The 23,146-nt window shown below is 39.9% G+C and overlaps 1 protein-coding gene across 2 annotated transcripts in view; it reads left to right on the forward strand.

Annotated features, from left to right (window-relative positions):
* Positions 1-23,146, forward strand: part of OVOL2 (ovo like zinc finger 2) — a 51,161-nt gene extending 28,015 nt beyond the window's left edge. For both annotated transcript variants that reach the window (XM_007476648.3, XM_016427642.2), the window contains one exon: positions 22,051-23,146. In XM_007476648.3, coding sequence (XP_007476710.1) covers positions 22,051-22,361 — 311 coding nt within the window. In that variant the 3' untranslated portion in view covers positions 22,362-23,146. The remainder of the gene's footprint in view (positions 1-22,050) is intronic.

Raw genomic sequence — 23,146 nt, forward strand, 5'->3', positions numbered from 1 at the left:
TTTTTTTTTATTATTATTAAACATCTCCTTTGTTTCATGATTTGCTACTATGCCACTGTAATTATGATATGTTGACTAACAAAACAAGTGGACTGGTAGAACAAATGTAGGCTCAAAGTCTTTCTTTCAACAAGGGGTTTTTTCCTTGCTTAGATGAAAAAACACCTAAGTATTCATTAAAGCTCTGGTTGTCAGTATCAGCTGAGGTAATAAAAAAAGGTAAATAAATAAAAATTAAAAAAAAAAAGCTTATGTTCACCAGAAGCATTTTGCCAGTGAAATGGGTGAACGTGGTGTCCAGAAGAGTCTCACACCTCTTCCGTGGGCATAGATCTAGGTCAGCTTGGCAATCCAGACGACACCCTCATGCTGGCTGTTCTATCGAGGCTCATAGGGAAGTTCCAGCACCACACAATTACATGGGTTTTCTCTCAGAGTACTAGAGAATAGTTGGTTGTAGAGGATTATAATTTTTTTTGCTCACTATTTCAGCCCCTACTAATGTGTTTCCATTTACAGAAAGTCAGACGTTCATCATTATAATGCTTTTTGATCTGAAATATAGCAATTTACCTAATAATTAAGAAAAACTCCATTAAATGTCAAAGTATTCATATGGAAGCAAATGCAGGAATCATCCTAGATTTTACTCTTGTTTCAATGCAGCCATTATCTGAGTTCTTATCTTCCATCTTTAATCAGATAAATATGTGCCATACTGATAGAATGGGTCTGGTGGCCATATCTTTTCCCTATACTACTAAAGCTTGTCAAATTCAACATGATCAACTGGTTATCTTAGAAGACATTGAGTTTAACAATTTCATTTTACTGGAAACTAAACCAGAGGGAAATTAGTTGATTTGACTAGACAGTGGTAGATTAGACAGCTAATTGGTGTCTGAGGCGTCATTGGAAGTCAGGATTTTTTGGTCTCAAGCACAGTCCTCTATCTACTAGATTTCTTCCTTGCCTCTTAAAGGTATGGCAGATATAAGTAACAAAAGGGCCATCTGAGTGTAGCAACTGGGATTTATAGAATGTTAAAAGACCTAGATTAGAGGGCAGTCTGGACTCTGCTGCGGAGTAGACCCTTTTGGATGATTTGTGAAATAACATAAAACTATTGCACAGGATGAGAAGGCAAGACTAGGTTGTGCTGTGAACTGTTAGAGGATCAAATCCATTGAGGTTGAGATCAAATCCATTAAATATTATATTACATATTAAATATTATATCTGTAATTAATCAGGATCAGGAACAGAGACATAAGTGTTTATTTTGTACAGGATCCCATTGTAAGAAAGGAGTTAGTCAGTATGAAGTAGAAAGAATGTAGGAGGGAGAAGCAGGAAGACTTGAGTTTATGTAGTATGTTCCTCCTTCTACAGCCCTGTGATCCTGGGCTTTAAACTCTGAGTTGTTTGGTCTCCTTATCTTAAAATATGGATGGTAGTACTTGTCTTGTCTATACCAGGGTGTTGTCTTTGAAGAAAGTATTTAGTAAACCTTAAAGAGCTCTAAAAATGTAAATGGATGTTTTTAGCTAGTTGAGTTTTTGCACTTTCATATCAAGCGTAAACATCTTGGGCTTAATTATTTTAGTAGAAGTAGAAGTGACTTTTTGGAAGATTGCTTTCATATTAAGCCCACCCCTCCTTTTCTTTTCCTATTCTTTGGAATTGTTGCTCTCTTTATCCCTCCATTTACAATCTTGTACAAATTTTATCCCTTTGGGACAGCTAGGTAGTATAATGGGTAGTTTTGGAGTTGGGAGGACCTGGGTTCAAATGTGGCCCCAGATCCTTCCTAGTGGTGTGACTCTGCGCATATCACGTAACCCAGTTAGCCTAGTCCTTGCCTTCTTGCCTTAGAGTTGTTACTAAAAAAATAAAGAGTTAAAAAAAAAGGCAAAAACAAATTCTACCCCCTACATCCTGGTCACCTCCATCAAATAGCTCATAATGTGTCCTGCTTAGCCCATGTCCGAGTCTAGCTGGAGGTGGTGCTGTGTCACGGCGAGGGGCACACAGCAGCAAAGCTCATCATCGTAATGGGGCAGTTACCAGTTGGCCAGGCCTCTTGTGGAGCACTGCATTGCTGTAGCCCCTGTGCCGTTCTCTCCTCCCTCCTTCCCAGACCCCACATGTCTTGTCAATTGCCAAATCTTGTCATTTCTGCTTTCGTGACATCTCCCATGTCCCTCCCCTTGTGTCCACTCACAGGGCCATCTCTCTGGGTCAGCTCCTTCCCGTGACATGCCAGGGCTATTGCACTATTCTCAGTTGCTCTCTCCCCACTCCAATCTATCTTCTACCCAGTGGTCAGAATGATTTTCCCTAAAGCATGAATCTAATCAGTTCACTCTTCCTACGCAGTAAACTCTGGTGTCTCCCTGTTGCCTTTATAATCAAACAGCATAAATTTCTCAGTTGGGCAGAGAAGCTTGACTATGCTTCAAGACACTTCTCAGATACTGCCTTCTCTATGAAGACTTTCTTCTTCTCTCCCCTCCACCTCAAAAAAAAATTGCTTTATTTTATTTGCATTAACCTCTTTATGTTCATAGGGTAGTTAGGAGGCTCACTGGATAGAGCACCTGCCTTGGAATCAGGAAGATTCATGTTCATGAGTTCAAATCTGGCCTCAGAAACTTATTGTGTGTGACCTGTTTACATCAGTTTCTTACCTGGAAAATAAGTTAGAGAAGAGAATGGCAAACTACTCCATTATCTTTGCCAAGAAAACCCCAAATGAGGTCACAAAGAGTCAGACAGGACTGAAAAATGCCTGAACAACAACAACAACCTGGCTTGTTCATATTGTTTTCAACCACTATACGCTTGTAGTGTTTTCCATTTTTTTGCTTTTATATCTTTAGAGCCTAGGACCCATCCTGGCATATATTAGTCACTTAAGAAATGCTTGTTGGTTTAAAAAATTTTTTTATCTATATATATTTTGTTTTTACATTGCTTCTAGATTTTTTTCTCTTCCCAAAGACTCATCCTCTATAATAAATGATATTTTTGAAAAGCAAAAACCAATCAGTGCTTAACCCCCATTGCCTGGTCCTTTCCACTCTTCTGCCTTGGAACCAATACACAGTATTGATTCCAAGATGGAAGGTAGGGGTTTAAAAAATAAAAAAAAATAAGCAAAATTGATCAATTTTGAAAAAAAATTGAAAAAAATCTAAAAATATATTTAGTATTCCACAGGCATGTACATGCTTGCCTATTCTGCTAAGAATTGGAGACAGGAATTTTCTCTTGTCTTTCCTTTTGCTTGTTCTTTGTACTTTTGCAACATTCACTTTTGATTGTTTTGTGATTTTTGTCCAGCTCATTCTTGCCTAGGGAGATGGGGTGTTGTTAGTAGTTATCAGATCCTGCTGTCTTCCCTGATTTAACCTCAATAAGCTTACACCTTGCTTGATTGTACATAATAGTGAATGTTATACCTAATGTATAATCACCAGAAACATGCTGGCACAGCCTGCAAGGGCTAATGGAATCTGTGACTAGAATGTTGGAGTAACTCTCAAAGATCCTTCCTGTAATGTATTGAGAACAGGACTCTTTGGAAATAGAACCTGTATTGGCTCAGAGCATAGTCTTTTGAGCCTGGGATGTTACTGCTGATATGTCAGGTTCAGAAATTGCTTCAAAATAGACAGACCATTAAGTCCACTGCCTAGCCAACCTTCCTGGTCAGTGGAAAATCTGTATTTTAATTTTCAGGCTAAGTTAATTACATAAGTGCAGATAGGTCATACAGTGGATAGAGCATCAGGTCTGGAGTCAGGAATACCTGAGTTCAGATTTAGCTTTAGATATTTACTAGCTGTATGACCCTGGGAAATTCACATAACCCTTCTGTTTGCCTCAGTTTCCTTATCTGTAAAATGAGTTGGAGAAGGAAATGGGAAACCACCCCAGTGTCTTTTGCCAAGAAAATACCAGATAGGATCCCAAAGATTCAGACTTGATTGAAATGACTAAACAACAAAAATTACAGCCTGGTTGCCAGAATTTTCTAGCTTTATAGTACTCCTCATCACACTTTCTTTAGTCTAATGTCTGGTGGAGGAAGACAAATGGATGTGTTTGGTGTGTCTCATCCACAGCATTTCATTTCCCACCTTTGGGGCTTTGCAGTCTATTCCTCAAGTAAAGAATTTTATTATTAACTAATAATATTAACTTATTTATGTAAACATTAACTAATTTCCATCTCTTATTATAAAGGATATTTTTTTTTGGAAGAGCACCACTTAATTTATAGTGGAGTTATTTGGTTTGAATTATCATTTTCCCAATATAGTTATTCTTCCTATAGTTCCTATTATTCCTATAGTTATTATTCCTAAAGTTGTGGTTTCCATTATCATTATTATAGTTATTTCTATAATTATCACTTCTGTAGTTGTTACTGAAGATTCCGTCTGAGTGCCTTGAGTAAAGTTCTATATTCTACCATTCTGTGGCCCTTCTTCTCACAGAATTGGCAGGTAATGGATAGATAATTAGATTCCTGGAGAGGGGCAAGTGCCATTAGTTGAGTATCATGCTCACTTTCTGTTTTAGCCATCTTATCTTTTAAACATCTCAGTTCTTTATTTCCTCCTTTTCTTTGTTTCCCTTTGAAACATATAGAGCTGTCTTCCGCAATTCTTCAAGGTCCATCTCTGGCCATCTCGGGCAATGTGTTCTAAAATAATCCCTAATCACTTTGCAAGAGTTATTGACAAAGTGCCTTATAACTTGTCTTATGCAATTTTCTTTAGATAATTCAAAATCCAGGTATCTACCCCCAAACTTGATGATTCTGTCCATGAATCTGGAGGGTGTCTCCCTCATTTTGCTTAATTTTTTCAAATTCTGTCCACTTATCTGTACTGTCTGCACACTCTCTTATTGCTGTTAAGATGGCCTCTCTGTAATGGTATAGTTATAAAAGATCCTCAGAGTCGTTATAGTCCCAATAAGGATCCTGAGATGGCCAATGTGTTGCATTGAGCCCCCGGGTTTTGTTGACATGAGCAATTATTTTATTTTTTCCACATTCAGTTAAAAAAGCCTGTAGCAAGTTTTCAACATTCTTGTAAGATGGATTATACTGAAAAAATATGTCTGTCATCTTTTTTGTTACTAGAAAGGGATTTTGTTCATATGTGGGGATATTTCATGTAAATTCATTTATTTCTTGGGGAGTAGACGGTATATTGTGTCTTAAAGTCACCACATCCCCGTTCCGTCCTATTTCAGGTACTTCTCTTAGAGGAAACAGGCCTCTAATTGAATTTGGTACCTGTGAGTCAGTTTGACTAAGACGAGTTTCCTTAGAAGGACAAGATTTCCTTTGGGCTGGAATTTGGTTTTGTGTGGGAAAAGGAACATGAGAAACTGGGATTACAGGGGAAGGGTTTTAGGGATTAAGTTCAACCAAGATTTGCAAACCATGAGAGAACCAGTCTGTTAGCTGAGCTATAGGGAAGGTGTTTTCCATCTCTATTTCAGGGAAGGAAATTTCCTCATTTAGAAGTTCAGAAACAGGTCTGTCATCTTCAGACCTGTTTCTGGTGGGGTGGATGTTTGCCAATTGATCCTGAAAGAAACATTTTAAATTATCAAATTGGACTTGTATATTCTCCTGCATTTTAGCCTCAATTTAAAAAAAATATTTTCCTGTGTTTTATCTTGCATGTTTTTTTATAATTTCCTATATTTTAGCTTCAGATTCTTGCATAATTTCGTTAGCATCCCTAAACACAGTACTGAGGAGTACAAAAATGACATTACCTAATAATATAAAAAATTTGAGGTATGCTGAATTCCTCAATGTCCCTAATTCTTCAACCGCCATATAAATGTCGAAGAATGTAGTATTCATTTATATATATATATATATATTGTAATTATCTTCCTAGTGGGCTTCACAAAACACATCGGGAGCAGGGCAAGGCCAAAACTCTCTTTAGGTCCCCTTTACTCCTAATTAAGAGTAATCTAGGCAGTTGTTCCCTGAGGGAAAGGGGATTCGTAGCTAAACAGCTTTCCCAGTCCAGCCGCTTTGGATTTAAAAAAAAGAAAAAAGAAAAAACAGCTATATTCTATCTAATTTAAGGGAGAGGGGAAAAAAAACCCAAATTTACTTACCTATACAGTTGCTCAAAATAAACTATTAAAAGCTGAACTTAGGGATAGTCACAGTGGAGAAAAGGTTTAGGAAAGTTAAAAAGATTGAGGGTATTTCGTCCCTTCGTGGTCACCAAAACTGTAAAGGATAATTTTAGCGTTGTGACTTAAACTATATTAATTATTTGGTTGCCATGGATATCCCAAGTTAAAAAAATACCCAAGTCAGCTAGAAATTTATGGTGATTTAATTAATATAGTGGAAAGAAATTAAGAAGAAGGGAGAAAGAAAGGGTGTAGGATTTCTCTCACCTGGCTAGTGCCAGGGGGAAGATTAGAGGCTCTAGGAAGGTAAGGTTTTGGAGAGAAAAAAGAGGAAAGAATCAGCCTGAACTCCAAGAGGGCTCAGCCAAGATGCTGGAACCTGAATTAGCTCAAGGGCAAACTCACCACCAAAACCCAGACAAATAGCTGCTACCATGCCAAGATGTTGGAACACTTAGAGGCCGAAGAGAGGAAGTGACATGCCCTATATAGGAATGTATAGTTTTACGTCACTTTCCTGTGCCTCATCTGTACCAATGTTAGGTTAGCTTGACTTAGGACAGCCCAGGGGTCTGTCAGCTGTTTCTGCACATGTCTGTTGAAGGCCATCTTCTTAGATACTTAATCCTTGAGTTTGGGTACAGACATTCCTGAGCTCATTAAACTAAGTAGTGTAACAATTAAAATTAGTTTCTCTGCTAAAAGTATTATATTTTTATGAGGTTTATTAAAGATTAAGAAATAAAGAAAATACAAATTAAGAAAGCACGTGCAAGGAGGGCTGAAAGGCCCTTTCACAGCCACTTACTCTACATCTTGAGAGACGTGTTGCTTAGAAGTGGAAGCAGGGAGAGAGAGGCTGAAGTAGGCGGAGAGTCAGTTTAAATACAAATTGTGTTCTCGCACTCAGGTGAGGACTCAGGGTGATATTATAGGGAATTCTGGGAACTACCAAGGACTTCTAGGAATTGAAGTCTGGGGTTCAAATCTCCATTTTATAGTAGGGTGGAGCAATGTAGAGTTCCCAAGACCTGATTCTATTAGACCAAGTATCTCCATTGTTACAAATCAGGAAATAGCCAAATCAAATCTTCTAAAGTACAGTCTGAGTAGGGTGTAGTAGTTTTAAAATTCACATTATAATCCCTATAGCTTGGATATCACTTCTTAAAGGAGACTTTTGATTACCCTCCCCATCACACATACAAACACTCTTGATTCAACAAGCTAATGCTTTCTCTTCCTCTTGAAATTATTTCATATCCACTTTGTGTGTGTTCCTTCAGTGGATCATGCTCTGAGACAATAGGGTGCTGTTTCCAAAAGGTCCTGTTCTCAATACATTATAGGAAGGATCTTTGAGAATTACTCCAGCATTCTAGTCACAGACTCCATTAGCCTGTGCAGGCTGTGCTGGAATATTTATGGTGATTATACATTAGGTATAAAATTAGCCACTAGATTGGGTACCATTTTGTCTTTTGTCCTTGTGTTTCTAGTCTGTAGCAAAGTGTTTGGCATATAGTAGGGGCTTAATAAATGTTGATTGACTTCTTTGTTGTATGAAAAATCTGAAGCAGCTAAAGAATGATGTCTGTTAATGATTGCTAAATGAGATGGTGGGCAGTCTGGACTGTGTAGTAAGGAGAGCAGCTAGGTGGCCCAATGGATAGAGCACCTCAGATACTTCCTACCTGTGTGACCTCAGTGAAGACACTTAACCAGAATTGCTTAGCCCTTGACACTTTTTTGTCTTAGAATTGATACTAAGATAGAAGGTAAGGGTGTAGGCAGTGGGGGTTAAGTAACTTGTGCAGGGTCACACAGCTAGGAAGTGTCTGAGGACAGATCTGAATCAAATAGGACCTCCCATCTCCAGGTTTGGCTCTCAATCCCCTGAGCCACCCAGCTAACCCCCTCATAGTGGTCTCTTAATAAATATCTGTTTCATCATGATTTGCTTATTATTTTGTTATGATTACACATATTCAGTCTCTGCCCCAAGACCTCTAGGGCAGGGGGTGGGATCCTCTATCTCTTGAGGGGGCCCATTTTACCTTTGGATAGTTCTAATGGTTAAGAGAAGACTTTTCTGACCTTAAGCCTAAATTTGGAACTTTGCAATTCATTCCTAGTTCTGCTCTCAAGTCAAACAACAAAAAAAAGCTTAATCTCTCCTTCACATGACAGCTATTCAGATAATTGAAGACATTCCTACCTAAGTCTTTTTTCCTCCAGGATAAATATGCCCCATTCTTTCAACTGATGTTTATGTCATGGACCTGGTTGCGTAGTCCTGGACAGTTGGCTTTATCTGTTGGGATAGGGATAGGGACTGAGCTTGAGATTTCTTTTATGTGTATAGGCTGGCACCTTGTAATTTAAAAGTGCCGAAAGTTAAATGATTTGTCCAGGGTCCCAGAGCCTGATTTGTTTTGAGGGAAGACTGGAACTCAGGTCTAATTGACTCTTAGGTCAGTTTTCTATTTATGATGCTGAATTCTCTCTCCCATTTCTCAAGGTCCATCTTAAATTATGGTTCCTGGATCTAACCCTGCAAAATGTAATTTGGTATTGCCATCTGCTGGCAAGCATGCTGGGCAGGTAGGTGGTGCAGTAGATAAAGCAAGAGACCTGAAAATTGGTCATCCTGAGTTTAAATCTGGCCTCAGACACATACTAGCTGTGTGACCTTGGGCAAGTCACTTGTATTGTCAGTTTCCTGTAATGTTGGAAGCCAGATAGCAGAAGACAAGTAACTTCTGTGTTATGTTCTCAAGCAGGTTCAGATGTGTGACAAGGAAATCACTTTAAAAGACTGATATATATTAATTTAAGGTTGCCAAGGAATTCAGCTATGTAATTCCTAAATGAAAACTAAAGTCAGCCGTCAACCTTTTATAGAGTTTAATTACAAACAGGAGGAAGAAAGGAATTAGAGAGAGAGAGAGAGAAAGGGGAGAGAAGGGAATAGGGCTTAAATACCCCCTCTGTTTAGGCTGGGCCAAAAGGCCCAAGCCCTTAGATAGCTGGGGCAAAGAAAGGAGATCAGTCCCTATTACTCACGTGACCAAAATGGAGAAACAGTCTCAGCGGCCTCCACCTCCGGCTTCCTTCAGAGCAAGCTTCTCAGAGCACCTCTCCAACCACTCAGAGCCAAAACTCTCCAACCACCCCCTCAGTCCTCAGACCCTGCTATCTTTAAGGAAACCATCCAAGTTCCCTCCCCTCAGTTCTCACATCTACCAATCACTGTCCATGTCTTCCCTGTGCCAATGGTGGCTCTAGCTTAACCCAGGACCGCCCAGAGGTCTGTGGCTTTGCACATGTCTGTTGAAGGTCATATTCTCAAATAATTAAATCTTGATCTATGCTGCAGCCCTTCCTAAATCCTGTTAGGACTAAGTAGGGTGGAAATTTTATTTTCCAAGACCTGATTCTGTCATTCCAAGTATCTCTATTGTATCAATTCTCAAATTAATCATGACTCAAAGAAATTCCTGTTCTATGCTTAAGCATAGGTCAAAGTCCTTTCCATTTTTCAGCAAAAGGTTTCTGTCCTAAAATAATCTTAAGAAGGGAGGAGGAGGAACCTCCCATGCCAATGGGGTTCACATTCCAATAGACTATCAGTAAGAAATTTTCCAAGTATGACATTTCCCAATGGTGAAATTTCTAACATTTATAAGTCTAAGATATTTTAAGGTTTACAGATGCAAGCTAGGTTTGATCTTGAGATTCTCGGGGTCCAGAGTTTTAGCTATTGGGATAGGGCCTGAGAAACTGGAGTGGAACTGCACCCAAGGGTGGCATTTATTCTGTGATTGGTCATTTCTGTCAGGATCCTGACAGACCTTCCAATAACTGATAGATCAATTTTTCCTTGATATATCTAGGAACCAGTCAGTGACTGACTCCCCATCTTGGTTCCTTTGCGTTTATCTTGCCTGTGCCAATTTACAGATGTTGTTTCCCTCTGTAGAATATTCTCTCTGTGCACTCCCTTGCTTTGTTTATCTCTCCAGCATGTATCACAATGCCTGCCACATAGAAAATGCTTAATAAATTGTTGTTGATTGATGGCGGGAGGTCATCAAAAGTCTGGAACTCTTGGATAAAATCCTTTAAAAAGCTCAAAAGGGCACTGTTCTCAGACAGAGTGTGAGCCACTGAGCAGCCTGCCCAAATGATCACGGGGATCATAGGCCACCTTTGTCAGGTCAGCCTTGAATTCCTTGGGTTGGGTCATAATGGGCACACATGGATCCATCCGTGTGCCATTTTGTGGGCCAGAAAGTCTGAGAGCTTGGATTGGCTGGAGGACTTGCATAGGAACTCATTGCATTAACAACGGTTGAGTTGGCCTCAACCATCTGTTACTGCTCTCCTCCAGGGTGAAAACCTCCCCTGGAGTAAGATGTTCTAGCCAAGAAAAGATGTTATTGTGGCAGCCTGAACCCACAGCTCCTGCTTGCATGGGCTTAGCCAGAGCCTTAATTACTGTGTAAATGAATAAAGTCCAAAAGCCATGAGCAAGTCAAAAGCCTGAGCCCCTGAGGCATATGGGCTCCATCTTTGGGTGTGCATGATCCAGAGATAAAGACAGGTTGTGATCAGATTAGCTGTGGAGCCAAAGGATAAACCGGGATCTGATGCCTGAGAGATGGAGCTTCAAGGTCAAGATAGCAGTGTAGGGGGGATTGGGGATCAAGATAGAGAGACTCTCTAGTGGGGGCTGGTATCAGACTGAAGATAGCAGAGAGGCTGGTTCTAAGAATCTAAGGGACATTCCTGGATAGAGTGCCAGCCCTCATCTTCCCGGGTTCAAATCTGGCCTCAGATACTTACTAGCTGTGTGACCCTACACAGGTTACTTAACCCTGTTTGCCTCAGTTTCCTCATCTGTAAAATGAACTTGGAGAAGGAAAAGAAACTACTCTGGTAATTCTATCAAGAAAACCCCAAATGGGGTCCTAGAGAGTCTGATAGGACTCAGCAACATTAAAACAACAAAGCATTTGCCAGCAGTTGTTTTTGCCTCCAGAAATTCTTTAGCCGGATCCTTTCCTGATTGTTTTTAGTCCTTAGTGTTCTTTCCTCCTTCTCATTTACATGTATGTACTGATCCTTTTCTTCAGAGAACCCCTCCATCCCCTGCTTCCTTGGTTTTTTGTTCCCCTCGCTATTTTTTGCTATTCTATACTTAATAGAAATGCTTCTTAGCTTGCTTGTCTCCTCCAGTTTCTCCTGCTTTCCTCCAGGTGTGACAGTTAAAATTTAGGGGAGACTGAGGCAGGTAGAAATTAGTTTCTCTCTGCAAGGAGTATTATATTTTTAGAGGTTTATTGAAGATTAAGGATTAAAGAAAATACAGGATAAGGAAAAGGTGCCTAGGCCAGAGAGGCCTAGACAAGACCTCACCTACATTATGGAAAGAGCCACGTCTGCCCCAAAACGGAAGTCCAAAAGAGCGCTCAAAACCTTTGCAATCAGGTTAAATACCTTCTCGATCTCGGTCCACCTCAGAATTCCGTGAGATTACAAAGCATTTTGGGGAAGTGGAGCAAGGAATTGTGGGTATTGAAGTCCAGAGTTCAAGTCTATTTTTACCCAGGACATACATTTATGAGGGGATTGAGCCCAGATCATGAGGGCGGTTTTCGAGCCCAGAAGCCATCTATACTGCATGACACTCAGGAGGCTTGAAGGCTGAGGGTCTAACCTTCAAAACCCCCAGCCTTGTTTCAGTGTCTGAGATGGAGCAATGTCTGGGACAGTGGAGAGGGTACAACTAGAAAGGTATCTCTGGGAAGAGTCAGGTAGGCTTGGTTTATTCAGCTATGTTAACTCTTCTGCTTTGATACTGGTGTGCTCAGGGATCCTTATCTTGTTTGGGTTTGGAGAAAAAAAGGGATTGCTAAGAAGGTAAATAAAAATTCATTATTGAAAAGGTGATGGCTGGAAACTGTGTTTGCAAAGAGACTCTCTTCCTAGAACCTTTGGCATGAGATGCTGGGTGCTGAGCTGGGGTGGAGAAGCCCCAAAACGGAAAAATTGGCGCAAGAAAAAGCAATAGAATTTACATACTGCTAATGGAGAAAAAGAAAAATGTTCTCTTTCCTAACTGCTCTCTTGCCACTTTATAGTGTTTAATGACAACTTTAAAAAATTCCCATTTTAGTTCTTTTAAACATTATTTAAAATCTTATTTTAATAAAGCCTTTTGTTTTTAATCACTTTCACTTCTCATTACCTCCCCCCTTTCCCTGCCCAGGAACAAAGCTCAAAAAGAGAGAAAAACAAAACACACTGACTGAGAATGACTGCCTTTGCCCTCTGGCCCGCAACAAAGAAGGGAAAAAACTCAATTTTAAAATGAAATAATAACTGTAGACAATATAAAATGCCTAGGGGTATCCTTACCCAAACAAAATAAACCCAGCCACTATATGAAATAAAGAAGTATTCAAAGTGAGGGGAGGTAGCTGTGTGGTGGGCAGCTGGGTAGTATCTTCCTGAGTTCAAAACCAGCCTCAAACACTTATTAGCTCAGTGACCCTGGGCAAGTCACTTAACCCTTTTTGCCTTACCTCATCAGTAAAATGAACCAGAGAAGGAAATTGCAAATTACTCCATTATCTTTGCCAAGAAAACCCCAAGTAGGTTCAGGAAGAATCAGATACAACTGAACAACAACAAGCAGCTACATGGTATAGTGGAAGAGTGTTAGATTTGGAGGCTGACCATGAATTTAGGTTGCAGCACCAGTAGAATTTTGGCAAATCACTTAATTCCTCTAACTTTCTTACCTGCAAAAAAAAAAAAAGTGGTAAAAAGATTCGGCAGAAAGTTTGCTCTGCACAGACATTTCCCTCCTCGTTTTGGGTTAGTGATGTGTAATTCAGAAAAGTCTAGATTTGGGAACAGCTGGAACAAATAAAAATAATTAAGAAAGACTTTTCCCTTCTGTAACCCATTTCTAAAATAGCTTTAAGAACTCCATTTTGGGGATGGGTGTACTGTGACGAGTCAAAAGAATGTATGTTTTGGAATTAAAGAATCTGTTACTTGCCTGCCTTTATGACCTTGGGCAAATCTCTAAACTTTTCCTGGTTTCTTTTGCTTGTTTGTGTAAGAGAGGATTGGTTTAGTCATCTCCTGAGTTTCTTTCCAGCTCCTAAATTGGGCTATCGATCACACCATTGATATTGCCCAGACGTAGAGACTTTAAAGCTTTTGGGTGCCTTTTTTCTATATATAATTCATTTAATCCCCCACAGTAACCTTGAGCTAACTGAGACTAGTTTTTAATCTCCATTTTGCAGATGAGGAAACTGAGTCCTGGAAATAAAAATGGATGAAATCCTCCGCCTTCCCTGTTCCTTTTTTTGTTACAATACACTCTACCTTCCCTATGTTTTTAAATCCTAATAACTCACATTTTTATCTACAAGCTTTCTCCCCAGTAACTTTCTTAGTAGGCTAACAAACTTGTTTATCGTGATTTTCAGAAGGCTGGCATGTTTTCAGTTCCATTTTCACCCTTCAGTGCCTAGCCTCCAGTGATGTTTATTCAGTGATACTGAGCTGTGACACAAAGGGAGAGAGAATGACTGTTATCTATAATAGGCCAAATGCAGAAGAGTCTCAAAATTTGTCTTAAATTCAAACTTTTTCATTGCGATCTGAAGCACTGCCCTACTCTATCCCTGAACCCCAACTTTAGACACCTCCCCTCCCAAATAAAAATCATGGAGTCACCAGGAATATCTTTTTCTCCAAAAAGTCCACATTTCTTCCTGAGAAAGTCAGGACAGAAAGAAAGGGGAAGGTGATCGATTTTAAAAAAATATATTATTTTAAAATAAATAATAATTCCTTTTTTTTTTAAACCCTTACCTTCTGTCTTGGAGTCAATACTGTGTATTGGCTCCAAGGCAGAAGAGTGGTAAGGGCTAGGCAATGGGGGTCAAGTGACTTGCCCAGGGTCACACAACTAGGAAGTGGCTGAGGCCGGATTTGAACCTAGGACTAATTACTTTTTAAATGACTTTTTTTTAACGTCTTAGTATCAGTGCTAAGACAGAAGAGTGGCAAGGGCTAGGCATCTTCTGTCTTAGTATCATTCATAAGACAGAAGAGCTTAATATTGCTACTAAGACAGGAGGTAAGATTTAAATGGGGAAGCAAGGGAGACCCTGGGAAGGAGGAAGAAGAAGGGTTGAAGTGGGGCCGGACAAAAACAGCTAGAATGATGGAATAGCGCATCCATAGTTTCCTCTTTGTTCATTTTCTTCTCACCATTTACTCTCTTGTAATTTATTTTTTATTTATCAGTTATTTACTTTTATTACATAGTATTATTTACTTGTATTATTCTTATTATTACCCCGTCAATATTAATTTTTCCAATATCTGCCTTAGTCTCCCTCCTCCCTGTAGCAGTCAATCCGACGTACACCCTTCAGAGCCCAGATGGAACCCCAGATCCTCCCTGAATGAGAAGCACAGGCCTGTCCAGAGGATGCACACAATATGGCGGTGCTTCCCTCTGTGTCTCTTAGGAGGAATAAGGAAATAAGCGGTGGACTACTCTAGGCACCGTGTGAGAGAGGAGATGAAATTCTCTCATTGTCTCCCTCCAAAAGACTCTTTGCTCATCTCTGGGTCCCGAGGGCCTTCATTCCCGGGATCCCTGGGCTTTCCCAGCCGACGGTAATGTCATCCCGTCCTTACTAGGCCTTATGGGGTGCTCTGGACATCTCCCCACTCCTCACAGAAGGAAACCTTGAGATGGGTGCTGTTTTATAGAGGAATAACAGAGCTTGGAAGGTCCTTGGTGGAGGCTGGATTAGTTTATATAGAATATGGATCTGGCCACCTGGACACTGATTCAGAATTATGTCGTTAAATGCATAAACTATAGAAGATTACAAAGAGAATCAATCATAATGAAATAAAGTTATCAAGATATTTTAAAAAAAGTTCACAGACTTTGAGGCAAGAATTCCTGTAGAGTCAAAGCAAGATGGAGGAATAGTTATTTTCTCAGATTCTCATGATTTCTCATAGTTCTCCAAAATGAGATATAGAGATAAAGCAGTTTAACCACTCTCCGTGGTCTAGAACAGTTTTATTTGCTCAAATCCCTTTTAATTTAATGTATTCCAAGCCATCCATTTTATGTCTCATAATGCTATGTATCTCTTGTTTATTCATATATTTTTTCTTATTCATAAATCTGATAGGTAATATGTTCTTCTAATTTGCTTATGATAATTTCCTTTATATTTAGGTCATCCATCCATTTTGATCTTATATTGGTACATGGTGTAAGATATTGGTCAAAATTTAGTTTCCCCCAGACTCCTTTCCAGTTTTCTTAACAGTTTTGGCCAAATAGTGAATTCTCATCCCAAAAGCTTGAATCTTTGCTTTTGGCAAAAATTTGTCTGAATTTGATTTGAGGTATTATTTTAAAGTTGCTTGGGAGAATTTAGCTGAGTACTTGCTCTACTTTGTCTTCTTGGCTTACCCCCATAAGTCTGATTTAAAAGAGAAAGGAGAATTATGGAGAATTATGAAGACAGAAGTTATGGGTTTCACCACCGACATAATAGGCAGAATAGAAAATTTTGAATTCACAGTAGCTAGTCTCAGTGAGAGAATAAGTAGTCTGGGATGCAAATACAATGAAGTGAAGGACAGTCTGGAAGAAAAGAAAAAAAGCAGTACTATTAACAGAAAGTCTGAACACCACAAGAAAGATGCGTATCATATATGCATGAAATAAACAAGAAATAACACAAGAAAACTGTTCAGTACTTCTGAAGATAAAAAACAAAAGTGCCATTTGAAAGAATCCACAGATCACCTTCAGGAAAAAAATTGAATAATTCTAATGACTAACAGCAAATTCTGCAAGCTATCTTGAGAGAGACCTTCAGATGTAATAGAAAGTTAATTTGAATAACCTAAGATTGTTCTGTTCTCATCATAGAGGGAATAAAAAAATATGTTTGGAAGAGCAAAGAAGCTCAATATATAAACCAGAGTGTGACCTACTCTTGAATCTGAATATAACCTTCAGTGAAAAAAAAAAAGCCTAGAGAGGAGAGTTCCTCAGTTCATATGTGGCCTCATATACTTCCTGGCCGTGTGACACTGTCACGTAACCCCCATTGGCCAGCCCTTACCTTGTTTCTGTCTTGGAACCAATACATCGATTCTAATACAGAAGATAACAGGCGAGGGCGAGAGAGAGACAGAGACAGAGACAGAGAGAGAGAGGAGAGAGAAAGAAGGAGAGGGGAAGAGAGAGACAGAGAGAGAGAGGGAGAGGAAGAGAGAGAGACAGAGAGAGAGAGGGAGAGGAAGAGAGAGAGAATGAGAGAGAGAGGGAGAGGAAGAGAGAGAGAATGAGAGAGAGAGGGAGAGGAAGAGAGAGAGAATGAGAGAGAGAGGGAGAGGAAGAGAGAGAGAATGAGAGAGAGAGAGAGAGAGAGAGAGAGAGAGAGGAGAGAGAGAGAGGAGAGAGAGAGGGAGAGGAAGAGAGAGAGAGAGAGAAAGGGGGAAGAGAGAGATGAGCTGAGAGATGAGATGTTCAGTTTTTTAAAGACTGTGAAACATCTCTAGAAATAAAAGGAAATACGAATAAAGTATTTGTTTTGAAGGTACCCCAGACAACAGAAATATAAAAGAAGGGAAACAATCTAGCAGGTACAGAAAATTAACAAAACAATGACAGGAAGACCATTGAGAGTCCTTTTGTAAAGTACACCAGTTGACGGGGAGGAAAGCAGAAGACATAGAAATTGATGGTGCGGAGATAGGTCTAAAAATCATGGACTAACCCTTACAGTACTTTTGTTGGAAAGTATTACAGAATGGGAGGGCACTTTTAAGGGGAGAAAGAAAGAAGAGAAAGGGAAACATATAATCTACCTTAATCAGGTCCAATAATAGTGAAAGGAAAGTAATTCCTTTAGTCTCTCAAGAAGAGAGCTTATAGGGGAATGGATAGAGATGCAATAAAGGAAGGGAACAAAATGATGAAAGTTTAGGGGAAAATCTTATATCATTGATGGAAGAAGGTACTACTGATTATTGCATGGAGGGGAGAAGATATTTATAGAGAGATGAGGACCTTAGTGGGTATTATCTGCAGGGATTTGATACAACTTTACTTTTACTTTTTTTTGGAATCCAAGCTTCCTGGGGGCAATAGACATTCAAAAACATGGGAGGGGGTGCAGCTGGGTGGCTCAGTGGATTGAGAGTTAGGCCTAGAGACAGGAGGTCCTAAATTCAAATCTGGCCTCAGACACTTCCCAGCTGTGTGACCCTGGGCAAGTCACTTGACCCCCATTGCTTAGTCCTTACCACTCATCTGCCTTAGAACAAATACAGCATTGATTCTAAGACCGAAGGTAAAAGTTTAAAAAAAGAAAAACAGAACACAGCATGGGAGGGCATAAATTCAGCAAAGGCTAATAATGAGCTACATAGTCAGGGATATAGGAAAATTACCATCATGGGACTCTGATACCTTCAGGAGTTGTTCTTTTTAAGAGCGAGGCACAAGAGAAAAGGGGAGACTAAGGAATAAGATAACAAAGAAAAGTTATAGTCAGTGTTGGAGGAGTTATGGGAAGGTGGTCTATTGTTATTGGAGCCCAAAATCAGTTAACAATTTGGAATTATGTAAAGTGACTCAAATGCCCATACGAATTGACCACAGATTCCATTACCATTACTGTCCATAGGGACACATTTTGTATAATCAAAGAATTAAAACAAAGCATATGCCCATGAGAATGGCTAAACAAATTGTGGTAAGTTAATATATTGGAATATTATTGTGCTGTAAGAAATGAGAAATATGATGAATATGGAGAAGTATTGCAATATCTGCATGACCTGAAGAGCCAAGAAAAGTATATTTAATGATGGCAACAGTTTAAACATAATCACCTCCAAAAAAACCCCACCAATGTGAATATTGCAAAACTTAAAAGAATAAATATGTGAGAAAGAAGTGAAGACACTCCCACCTCACACCTTTGCTGAGATGGAAGGGACACAAATGTTACACTTTGCTCTTTTTTCAGCCTTTTTTTGTTGTATTGATCAGTTATACTGACTTTTTTTCTCCTCTTTCTTTTCCAAAATACTATTTGTTATGTAATAATAATAGCTAGCATTTATGAATTATTTTAAAGTTTGTAAATCTCTTTACAAATATCCCCTTTTGGCCCCACAACAACCATAGGAACTTGGTGCTGTTATCAGCCTCATTTTATGTATGAAGAAACTGAGACAGACAGAGGTGGTGACTTGCCCAGGGTGGTACAGCTATGTTGTTTCTCAGGCAAGATTTGAACTCAGGTCTTCTGAACTCAGGTCATGAAATTACTCTCTGTGAGGAGGAGGGATACTATTGGAAATTACATTGATGTTAAAAAAGCAAAAGACATCAATTACTTTTTTTTCTTTTAAGAACCCCAGTGGAGAGATTTGGCATCAAAAGACCTTAGTTCAAATTCTGATTCTGCTCCTGACTATTTAACCTCTCTGTCCTTGGATTTCTTATTTGCTTTTTTTTTTTTGGAGTTGTATTGTATTTTTAATTCTTTTGTGAAACATTTACCTGTATCACTTTAATCTGGTTCCCTGATACTCTGGAGTCCCATGGGCTATGAGTGTGACCTTGCTGGGAGAAGCTCCCACTGAGGAGAACTCTCTTTATCATTGCAAAATTAGCATCTTTTCTACAACCTAAAGAATTAGTCTTAGAGAGTTGCCTAGGGACTCTGAGAAGTTGAGGCTTGCCCAGGGTCACAGATTCCTTATTTGTAACATGAAGAGATTGGACCAAAATCTAGTCTGGTCTAAAATCTACCTCTGGTCACTAGATTGATCGCCTCTAAGGCTACTTTTGGTTTTAAGTCTACCATTGTGAACCTCATAAAAAAGTAGTTGCTTGTCGTAAGCCCCTGTGACAGAGGCTGACACTAGGGGAAAAGTGCCAGGCTGAAGACTGTGTGGATCTGATGATCTCGATGGGGGAGGGGCCCCAGGAGGCTGGACTCTGGAGGAGCAGAAGGTTCCTTCTGAAGAGCAGTTGGTCTCTCAGTTTGGAGAAGCTGAAGAGGGAGGGCTGAATAAGACTTTCTCCTGAGGTTTACCCACCTTTTCCCTGTTTGTGACTGGAAATCCTTTCCCCCCAACATTTATCAATTTAAAAAAAAGCTACTGAAGAGAAACCTGAGAAAAGGCATTTTGAATCTCTGTCAGACTTTACCTCAGCTCCTGTTGCCCTGGGCCTAACTGTAGCCAAGGGGCCAAAACCCAGTCAGTCAACCTGACTATTTCTCAGGGGGCTCAGCCTGAGGTCCCCCCAAACTCGAGGAGGGAGGGAAAAGGGGTTTAGCTAGAGAAAGGGACCCCCTTTTCTCCACTTTCCTTTCTCATTCTTTTCCCTGTCAGCCATTCCTCTGTAATTACCCTGATTGAGTTAATTGACATTAAAGTAGTTATCCTTTCCCAAAAATTTTGAGTCAAGTGTGAGTGAACATCTTCAAAGGGGAGAGAGATCCTCTTAAGAAGAAATACTGTCTCTAGTAGTGGGGGGGGGGAGGGGACAAGAGGGACAGGAGCAAATCTGGGAGGGCAGCCATAGCTAAGGAGGGAAGGCAGAAGGGGAAAATCTTCAAACCCCCTCTTCTCTCTCTGAGCCAACCTAAACATCAACTGTCTCTCCTAGATCCTGTTTCCTTTATCACCCCAAACCTTTCTCCATTACACCCGCCCACCACGAAAGCTGCACACAGTGTCCACTTTCTAAAATAATCTTCAGACAAACCCTATGAAGGTCATACTTTTGGGAAATAAAAGTTGTTTGAAAACATGAATCCAGGAAAGGCTCTTGTATCATAGAAGAGTCAGCATCAGTTTGCTGAAGTTCATTTTGGGGGGTCATGGAAAATATACATTTTATAGGGATGATGAGAAAAAGACCTCTCTGGTATAAAATGAGAGAATGAGGCAAGAGAATCTAAGATCCCTTCTAGTTCCACCTGAATTTATTGGCATAGCAGCAGAAGCTCTTTTGTTGAGACTGTTATCAATATTCGCTATCACATGTGAAATAGATGAAGAGGAGCGGAGGGAACTCCTCAGGAAATAGTCTCTTGTTTTCACAGTAAAATTTTGAGTCAAGACAATTATCTGAGAGGAAAGGCAGAGAGGCTGGTGTGGGAAGTCAGCCCCCCACAGTTTCCTTGAAGTCTCCAGCTACTGTCCCAACTGGCACGAGAACCCGTATTAGTCTTCCTGACTCTAGAGAGCTTGAATAAAAATGATGCTACAAATTTTGGCTCCTTATTCTATAGCAGACCCTTCTAAGAGTTTTAAGTTGTTTAGAGGAGTGGGTTCTGGTCTCAGGTTCCTCAAGGGTGTTAAACAACCTTACTTAAAAGTCCTTCATGGTATTAACAGGAATACAGCCTAAATGGTACCTTTTCTGTCAGAATATGCCAATTCTTTGACCCATGGTTACCCAATGGTCCCCCACTTTTCCAATACCAATATAACATAGAAGGCTCAAAATCCAAATTATGAGAGATAACTCTTAGGTTTATATAAGCAGGTGATAAATCATAGGATCAGAAATTGAGAGCTAGACGGGGCCTCAAAGGCCAAAGAGTTCAAACCTTTCATTGTAAAGAGGAGGAAATGGAAACCCCTTGTGAAGGGATCTGCCTAAGGTTCCACAGATAGGAAGTGGGGAAGCTGTTTCCTTAACATTTAGGAGGTTCCCTGAATTTAGATTCAGTTTTCTTCTCACTCTTCTGTGCCCTGTCCCATGCTCACCTCTCTCCTTGTCAGATCTCTTCTGGAGTACCATATTTAGTTCTCCATTTTAGGAGAAATATGGATAAACTGGAAGGATATACAGGGAATGATGCAAGTGACAAGAACGTCTTAAAATCATACTATTTGATGGTTGTTTGAAGAAATTGGTGATGTTTAAAAGAGAGAAATCTTAGTGGTCACAAGGACATAATAGGGGTCTTTTCTTTGCCATCTCCAGGCACCCTTGATCCCTCACCTTCTGTTTTCTCTGGCAGAGTGCTGCCCATCATCATCTTCATCTTTGATTAAGTCGTTTGTAATTGTGTCTGACTTTTCATGACCCCATTTGGGGTTTTCTTGGCAAAGATACTGGAATGGTTTACCATTTCCTTCTCTAGCTCATTTGACAGCTGAGGAAATTGAGACAAACAGGGGTTAAAATGTGTGAGACCATATTTGAACTCTGAAAGATGAGTCTTCCTGTTTACAGGTCTGGTGCTCTATCTACTTTCTCATCAACTGCCTCTCTCTCTCTCTCTCTCTCTCTCTGTCTCTCTGTCTCTCTCTCTCTCTCTCTCTCTGTCTCTCTCTCTCTCTCTCTCTGTCTCTCTCTCTCTGTCTCTCTCTGTCTCTGTCTCTCTCTCTCTTTCTGTCTCTCTGTCTCTGTCTCTGTCTCTCTCTCTCTCTCTCTCTCTGTCTCTGTCTCTCTCTCTCTCTCTCTCTCTCTCTCTGTCTCTCTCTCTCTGTCTCTCTCTGTCTCTGTCTCTCTCTCTCTCTCTCTCTGTATATATATATATATTGAGTTAATTGACATTATATATATTTATATATAATTGACATTATATATAATTGAGTTAATTATATATATATAATTAAAAAACAAAAAATATCTATGTGTGTATGCAGGAGTTTTGATACTCAGCCTGGCTCAGTTTCCCCAAAGGTGAACCTTCCCCAAACAATAGCTGATGGGTTTTGTACCCCCTTTTCTGATTTCTGCTCTTACAGGGATCCGCCCCTACAAATGTGAGATCTGCAACAAGGCCTTCACCCAGCGCTGCTCTTTAGAATCTCACCTGAAGAAGATCCATGGGGTGCAGCAGCAGTATGCCTACAAACAGCGACGGGACAAGCTGTATGTGTGTGAGGACTGTGGCTACACCGGCCCTACGCAAGAGGACTTGTACCTGCATGTGAACAGTGCCCACCCAGGAAGTGCTTTCCTCAAAAAGACCTCGAAAAAACTGGCCGCCATTTTACAGACGAAGCTGACTTCTGTTCTCCAGAGAAATGCCAAACTGAGTGAGGAGGACAAATGATGGGCGAGAAGGAGAGGAAGAGAGGGACTCGTGTTGGGACTGATGCTATGAAGTTTACATGTTTGATAAGTTTATATGCTGGTTTTGTCCCCCTCTCTTTTTAGATTTTTTTTTTAAATTAACAAAAGTTCAGAGATCTCTTTGTTCCTTCTGGTTCCTTCAAGATAGTGGCCTCTTCCATCCTTAGGATACCACCACTTGGAATGGAGACCAGACGGTCACAAAAAGGTGTATGTTTTGTTCTGTTTTGTTTTTAAATAGGGGCCGTTATTGTGTTGTGTTATGTACAATCATTGTTAGGACTCTATAAAAGGGGATAAAGGTCTTCTTGAAGACACTATTATTTTTATTCTACAAGAATCCGGGGTGCTGGTGCCTTGAAGGAAAGTTAGCCTCACTCAGATGTTGTAAAGATGAGAATGGCATTATTTCCTTTCTAACCGAGTTTACAGAAATTATTTTAGTAAATGAAATGGCCCTATGAACCTTTTTTTCTAAGAAGAGACCAACTCTATTTTCATGTCGGACTTTTTGGTGTGAACTTTGACTTCAGATTGTGTTTTTGATTGTTTTTGAGATTGATTGGGAAGGGAGTTAAAAAAAAAGACAGCCAAGAGCTGGGGCAAAAAAAAATCAAAGCTAAAGCTGAGGAGCATCCAAAATGCAGATCTTCAAGATGCTCCACCTTCCCTTGGGAGTCATGTTGGCACCTTGTTGGCACACAAACTAGCAAGGTGCTGCTGCTAAGTGTAAAAAAAAATAAATAAAAGAAGGTAAATTCACAA

Source organism: Monodelphis domestica, chromosome 1 (genome assembly GCF_027887165.1).
Source record: "Monodelphis domestica isolate mMonDom1 chromosome 1, mMonDom1.pri, whole genome shotgun sequence".
In the NCBI taxonomy this organism is placed as follows: Eukaryota; Metazoa; Chordata; class Mammalia; order Didelphimorphia; family Didelphidae; genus Monodelphis; species Monodelphis domestica.